The sequence below is a fragment of the Cydia splendana genome, chromosome 1 (genome assembly GCF_910591565.1).
Source record: "Cydia splendana chromosome 1, ilCydSple1.2, whole genome shotgun sequence".
NCBI classification, from domain to species: Eukaryota; Metazoa; Arthropoda; class Insecta; order Lepidoptera; family Tortricidae; genus Cydia; species Cydia splendana.
Window position 1 is genome coordinate 5,247,413 of NC_085960.1, and position 7,911 is coordinate 5,255,323.

Sequence of the window (7,911 nt, forward strand, 5' to 3'; positions counted from 1 at the left end):
AGGGGCGTTTCGCGAGTGAAGTACGACTGTCGGACTTTGACTATCATTTCTGACTTTTGTATTGCTTTAATGCAATGGGTCCCATATAGACATTTGATCCTAAAAACAAACCTGATTGATTGATACCATCAATGAAAATTTGTCATCTAGCCTATTGTGACGAAAAATCCAAACTCTGTAAATAAACAATGATACTACGGCCAACTGTAAGAATCGGCCGCTCGTCGCTCGTATTATATCCTTGTCGATTGAACTATCTCGGAGGCTGTAGTGGTCGGCCGCAGCGTGCACCGCGCACCGCGCACCGCGCAGTCGACGGTACGCTAGACCAGAGGTGGTGAGGAGAAGGCTGACGGCAGAGTGTCTGTGTAGATGTCGGTTGGCGGCGGCGGCGGCGGCGGGGGTATAATGAGCTCGCAGCTCGCGCGGCAGCTGGTGGCGCCGCTGCCGGCCGCGCCGCGCGCCTACCATGTACGGAGACGGACCGTTTGTACCACGCACTCCACCACGCTTCCGACATTGGCGACCGGTTCATCCGCACACACCCACGTCCCACAAGATCCCCCGCGACTGTGTTTACCCCTATCACCTCTTGTTCGATAGTAATCCCCGGTGAATGTGATGGGATATTCGGGTACGATTCGATCACAGGACTATCATTCTAGATACATTGTGTGTTATGTTATTGTAGAAACTTTTATTGTTTAACCACTTTTATATCTCTCTCAATTTTTGATATATGTAATATATGTTGGTTTTTCAATTCGATCCTAAAAAATGCACTCAAAACTTAGCTCTTAAAACTCGAGCCCAGATCTTAAGCTTAAATATAATAATGTTTTTTCAGAAGAAATTTCGGAGGACCTTCCAATTCACTGTAAAGTAAATACGAAAGATGGGTCCTGTGATGATAAGTAACCAAGTAATTTCACATCCTGGGGAACTACAGCGAACAAGAAATTGAAGCAGTATTGCACATATCCGCAAGATTAAAGTATTGCTTCGCTCATATCGAATCGATTACAATTCAACTCGATAGACCGACGAAAATACTTTAACGCGATCGATGTGGGACATAATCTCATCCGTGGTTTTGGCTTCATTTGTTTTATTCAATTAATACCACTAGCTAGTTTGAACAAGTTCCAAGCCTGTCACTGTTAAATCCTTCTTTTTGTTGTACACTAAATTCGGCTTGCGGTACTATCAATTGGCTTTCCGGTTTGTCCATTCATCAGGCCAAAACCCGTCCGTCAAAATTTAACCAAAACATAATAAAAATATGGAAGTAAAGGTTTAGAGTGTGTGGTGGTGGCTTTTATGATAAATCTTTGGTCACTAAATCATCTGCATGCATTTAATTACACGGATCATGTTGGCTTAGCCGCGATTGAGCGGAGCCGCTTTGTACATTGCAGCGGCTCGGGGGCACGGCCGCGACGCTCTGGTAGTTCTGAGAGTTTTGGACGCTATTCGATACACTGGCGTGCAAAACAAGGCACCTGTCTTAACCATTAGCGGCTAACTTGGTGGGGCAGCTGCCTCGGCTGTAACTGCCAAAATTGGTATTCGAATTTCGTCTATCTTCAACAGAGCTATTTTGCTCTTGAAATATTTGATTAATAGAGTTAGAGACAGATTAATGTCGAAACTCTGATTTTGCAGTGGAGCCCATGAACTACTAGGAGAGTCGAATGGCAGCGCGCCGCCATGCTCTCTAGGCCGGCCACAAGCGTCATTATTATTTCTATTAAGCGTTCACATTATGGGATCACGGCCAGAGTAATAACACTTATTGTTGCTTTTTTATATAATTGTGCCGATATTTAAATTAACCGTCTGACTGAGCTATTTTAGAATGAATTATTTGCTAATGTGTCGAGTTCCAAGATATTGGAAAACTGATAAACGTGAATTCAGTGAATCGATTTGTATACCTGAAGCTTTCAACTTTTTAATAATGACTCATAACTCAGGAGAGACGGATGATTTAAATTAAGTTTTTTCGCTGTGAATAGTCGAAATTTTACATTCTTAAGATGAAGGTTCGAAAGCTACATGTAGCTTTCAAAACTATATGGAATGTTTTTCAAAGTTTTGGCTATTCAATTAATGGGAAGGCTGACGGTGCAATCACACTGGACGGTTCGTCGAATGAAAATAATGTCGGTTGTCTAGCATACTAGGTATTTTGATTTTGCTACCGCATTAATTGAATAACCCAGTGTGACCGCACCCTAAAAGTTGACGCATCGCACAAAATTTGTAACCAAAGAAGTCCCGGAGATAAAATGGTTTTATTTCATTTCGGTATCCGTGTTCAATTTGTCGATCGCGTTTGAACTCGTCGCGCATAATCAAATGAAACAAAACTATCATTCGAGTGTTTCATCCGGGGGGCATCGGGGTGAACCGCTAACGAAGCCGTCTGTCCGTCCACAGTACGGGGCGGGCAAGCCCGGCATGGGCCCGGGGGCGCCGGGGGGTGCGGGGGCCTCGGGGCCGGCGGGGCCGGCGGGGCCGGCGGGGCCGGCGGCGGGCGCGCCGCGGCGGCACCCCGACTTCGCCAAGGCGGACGGCTACGCGGCGCCGGGGGCCGGCGGGGCCGCGCCGCCCGCCCCGGCCGCGCCGCCGCGCTTCCCCGCCGCCTGGCCGCCCGGCCCCTTCCCGCGCCAGCAGCCGCCGCCCCAGCAGCCCGCCTGGCGCCCGCAGCAGCAGCCGCCGCAGCCCTGGCCGCCGCACCAGCCCTACCCGCACCAGGTAACACACACCCACACCCACACCCACACCCACCCCGCATCACGATCCACTTACAGACACCCGGGTACGGATGTCATACTCTTTACAGTAACCCTCGTTCCACACCATCATTTAGTACCATCACGGAGTCGAAATATATAATTCAAACTACTTCTTATCTACGCTCAATTATGCTCGACTCACTTATTGGACGGCTTCACATTTTTAAACTGAACGTGCGCCCTCCCTCACATATTTAAGCAAACTGGCTTCGACACGAATCATGAATAAAAATGTCATCCATTATCGTTTCTTAACTTATCACTTTAAAATTCGTAATAAATATAATATAATATATAATTACATTCTTTTCTTCGATGTTCGTACAAATAGAGATGTCTTATTATCTCATTTCATTCATACAAAATTTGTACTGAGGTTTACCTTCCATCACGCGAATTCGTTCAGTTGACGGTAAACAAGCGATATTGTTTGTAGGGTCAGGCAGGGGCGGCGTGGGGCGGCACGCCGCGGCCGCCGGCGGAGTCCTACCCGCCCGGCGTCGTGCCCTCGCCCGTAAGTCACCTCATTCATTTTTACACTGTTAAGCTCAACCCGTTGTTACAGTCATAATCACTATACGTCCAAGTAGCAGTTTACTTTTACTAAGATGCGTCTCGTTTCGCACGCAGGGACCCCCCAGCATGAGCCTCCCGGGCGGGCAGCTGAAGCGCGAGATGACGTTCCCCGCCGAGTGCGTGGAGGCGACCGCGCCCGCCGGCGAGAAGCGGCGCCGCCTCACCAAGGCCGACGTCGCGCCCGTCGACGCCTGGCGCGTCGTCATGGCGCTCAAGTCCGGCCTGCTCGCCGAGACCTGCTGGGCGCTCGACATCCTCAACATCCTCCTCTTCGACGACAACTGCATAGGCTACTTCGGCCTCCAGCACATGCCCGGGCTGCTCGACCTGCTGCTGGAGCACTTCCACCGCGGGCTGGCGGAGGTGTTCGACGCGCCGCCGCCGCCCGACGCGCCGTGGTACGCGGCGCCCGGGGCCGCCTCGCCCGCCGCGCCGCCCGCGCCCGCCGGCGCGCCGCCCGACCCCGCCCACCGCGTGCGCGTGCTGGCCGGCGAGAACTACACGCTGGCGGCGCGGCGGCGGCGTGCGCACGTCGCCTACCGCGCCGAGCCCGACGCCGCCGCCGCCGACCTGTTCGCGCCCGAGCCGCCCGACGAGCCCGAGGACCGCCACGACGCGCTCGAGCCCTGGCAGCTGGCCGACCACGTCATGCCCTGCTTCCGCGCCGAGTTCCTGCCGCTGCCCTTCGTGCGCGTGCTGCCCGGCGAGCGTGCGCCGTCGCCGCCGCCACCACCGCCCGAGCCGCGCGCCGCCTCGCCGCCGCCGCCCGAGCCGGCCGAGCCCGCGCCCCAGCCCGCCACGCCCGAGGAGGACCGAGACAACCTGGAGGCGGAGCCCATGGAGCTGGAGGTGGAGCGGCGGGTGACGCTCGCCGTGCGCGACCCCGCCGGCGTGCTGAAGCGCCGCCGCCTGGAGGACTACGAGGACGAGTGCTACACGCGCGACGAGCCGAGCCTCAACCTAGTTAGCGAGAGCCGCGACGCGCTCGCGAAGCGCTGCATAGCTCTGTCCAATATTCTGCGAGGGCTGACGTTCGTGCCGGGCAACGAGGCGGAGTTCTCGCGGTCGGGCGCGTTCCTGGCGTTGGCCGGCAAGCTGCTGCTGCTGCACCACGAGCACGCGCCGCGGGCCGCGCGGGCGCGCGCGTACGAGCGCGCCGCGCGGGACGAGGCCGACCAGGACGCGTGCTGCTCGTCGCTGCGCGGCGAGGGCGAGTGGTGGTGGGACGCGTTGGCGCAGTTGCGCGAGGACGCGCTCGTGGCGTGCGCCAACATCGCCGGCTCCGTGGAGCTGCAGCACCAGCCGGAGGCGGTGGCGCGACCGCTGCTGGACGGGCTGCTGCACTGGGCCGTGTGCCCGGCGGCCGTGGCGGGCGACGCGCCGCCGGCCGCGGCGCCGGGCTCCCCGCTGTCGCCGCGGCGGCTGGCGCTGGAGGCGCTGTGCAAGCTGTGCGTGACGGACGCCAACGTGGACCTGGTGCTGGCGACGCCGCCGCGGGGCCGCATCGCGGCGCTGTGCGCGGGGCTGGCGCGGGACCTGTGCCGGCCGGAGCGGCCGGTGGTGCGCGAGTTCGCGGTGAACCTGCTGCACTACCTGGCGGGGGCGGGCGGGCCGGCGGCGCGGGAGGTGGCGCTGCAGGCGCCGGCGGTGGCGCAGCTGGTGGCGTTCATCGAGCGCGCGGAGCAGACGGCGCTGGGCGTGGCCAACCAGCACGGCGTGGCGGCGCTGCGCGACAACCCGGACGCGATGGGCACGTCGCTGGACATGCTGCGGCGCGCGGCCGCCACGCTGCTGCGGCTGGCGGAGCACGCGGAGAACCGCCCGCTGATCCGGCGGCACGAGCGGCGGCTGTTGTCGCTGGTCATGTCGCAGATCCTGGACCAGAAGGTGGCGCACGAGCTGGCGGACGTGCTGTACCACTGCAGCCAGCCGCGGCCCGAGGACGCCCCCGACCACCACGAACAATAGACGCTCTAGTGCGGTGTGTGGTGTGACTGTGACATGAGACTGAGTTATACCTGTCGGTACGTGTACATATAGTGATACGGCGCAGGCCGACAAGAGGCCGTAGCGGTGTCTGACGTGTTAGGCTGTACAATCCGATTTTGTTATTTATGTCCACGATGATTTATTTACAAGAATGTCAATGTGCTATAATCGATTTCTATTGTTCGATTGAGAAAAGATGTATTATAACTCGTAATTTTGATTTTTATAATAAAATGGGACTTGAATCTGTTTATTGGTTTTATGATGGAGATTTTTATACCGAGTACCTTTAGCGCCTTTGTCTATAAAAGAAATCTTAGTGGAGTGTGAGGAGCTTATGTGGGCTATAAGTTTAAATTAAGTTTAATGTGAATTATTACAATAATCTATAATATATTGAAATTGAATCTGAATTTTATTTATTTTTTGAATTGGCTTTTTTTAAATTCTGCTCACCTCAATTCAAAATTGAATACGCTTATTAAGTCCGTCTCAAATTCTATTTCAAAAATTAGTTTGTGCGTGACCAAAAAGCAATCCAATTGATTTTCTACCTTAAAGTAAACGAAATAACGTCAATATTTGAAGCACGCTGCCACTAAGTAGAAAATCAAATGTATAAAAACCGTCTGTCTACGTTTGACAGATGGTTTTTGACAGTCAAACACAAACTTGAGAGAGAAATGAAATACCTGCAACCTGGGGCCGATTGCATAACAACTTGTATCTAATAAAATTAGCGAAAGTCTTAACGAAACTTCCGCTAATATTATTAGTTACAAGTTGTTATGCAATCGGACCCTGGTAGTTTTTTTCAAGAGCTGAATTGTATTTCAAAACCCTCATATCTTAGATCAGTATTTGAAATCTAATGAAGGTGTTGTCTAGTTAACTGCAATAATATAGGTGCATACAACTTAGGGTGGTATTCCACCTGTCCAATATCTTGGTCCAATGTGTATTTGCGTCTCACATTTTGCTTATTGAGAGAGTGAGACGCAATGCACCATGGACCAACAATAGGGTATTTTCCTACTAGTCAAATCAGTTACTTTTTTGAAACTGTCTAAACGATTTGCTAATATGAAATTTATATCAGACATTACATCGTGATGTCACGGTCAACTTTTTATATTTCTATCCGATTTATTAAATAGAACTTGCGTTTAAAAATAACTCCTATCTGTGTTTTTCTAATAATTACTGGTGCTTTATTTCATGCATGGTGTAAAATAATTTATTTTAAATACAGTATAATACCCTATTGGACAGGTGGAATACCACCCTTACTCAAAAATATGTCTCGTATTAGGTATGTAAAAATTGTAGGTAGAGTCTGTGCAGAAAGAGAGGAGTCATGGAATATATTGGTTCTCAGTTCCCAGATATTCCACAACTCTTCTCTTTCCGAACAGATTCTAGTTGACTGACAACCCCCGTACAACGCCACAAGGTGCGTCAGTGCGCTAAATAATTATTTTGACATTTTAGTTATTTGTATAGAAAAACTATCACCCTGCTGCTATTTATAATTTCGAAAAGTAAAATTGGGCTTGCGCTTTTATAGACCTTAAGTACCCACACTTAAAGCATTTTAGACGTATTTTTATGTAATGGCGCCAGCGCCATCTAGTTTTAACACTAGTTTTCACTACTACACATAAATAAGAATATTCCTTAATGATTTTCTTTCCATTTAGATACATATGTGTGTCTATTGCAGCGGTCAGAAAAGTCGAATTTTACGTTTAGATGTCGTAAATAGCGGCAAGGTGACAGTTTTTATTCACACAAAGCTAATATCAGGCGTGACTCACTCCGCGATTTCGTCGCTTTGCAACAGGTACAAGTACATCCGTTCCACACCAATTTTGGTGGCTAGCCATAAGCCGCGCGTGGCGCTGTCGATGTCGCCACCTAGCGTCCATATCTGTCCTGATCGTAACAGACGCGTTTTGTTAGAGAGTGAGTCTTCTGTACCTAGTACTATTATTTATTCTGTGCTAATATTCAAAAACCGGACAAGTGCGAGTCGGACTCGGCCACCGAGGGTTCCGTACTTTTTAGTATTTGTTACCTATACTATAGCGGCAACAGAAATACATCATCTGTGAAAATTTCGACTGTCTAGCTATCACGGTTCATGAGATACAGCCTGGTGACAGACAGACTGACAGTGGACTCTTACCCTTTGGGTACGGAACCCTAGAAATGGTAGACATAAGGTGAAAAAATTGCAAGTTCAGTTGCATTTTACGATTGTTCGGAAAATAACATAATACTACCCTTATGGTTGCTTATGGGTGCTTATGGTAAAAATCTATCGAGTAATTCCTTTAGGGACCGTGCGCGTTGGAGGGTCTGCCATCTTGTGGCCTGATTGGTCTGAATTGGAAACAAACTACTGTACGTTGATTGTACGCCAAAGCAGTACTGCCTTCTACAGTTCACGTACGCTTTCTTGTGCAATGTAGGTACTGCCATCTTGTGGGCTACATTGGAAGCTTAAACTTGACATTTATTCTTCCTAGTGTTGATTAATATA

At 51.0% G+C, this 7,911-nt stretch overlaps 1 protein-coding gene across 1 annotated transcript in view; it reads left to right on the forward strand.

Annotated features, from left to right (window-relative positions):
- Nucleotides 1-5,615, forward strand: part of LOC134792886 (trithorax group protein osa) — a 107,450-nt gene extending 101,835 nt beyond the window's left edge. The window contains exons 16-19 of the mRNA XM_063764686.1: nucleotides 373-594; nucleotides 2,443-2,760; nucleotides 3,238-3,315; nucleotides 3,432-5,615. Coding sequence (XP_063620756.1) covers nucleotides 373-594; nucleotides 2,443-2,760; nucleotides 3,238-3,315; nucleotides 3,432-5,345 — 2,532 coding nt within the window. The 3' untranslated portion in view covers nucleotides 5,346-5,615. The remainder of the gene's footprint in view (nucleotides 1-372; nucleotides 595-2,442; nucleotides 2,761-3,237; nucleotides 3,316-3,431) is intronic.
- The last annotated feature ends 2,296 nt before the right edge of the window (nucleotides 5,616-7,911 follow it).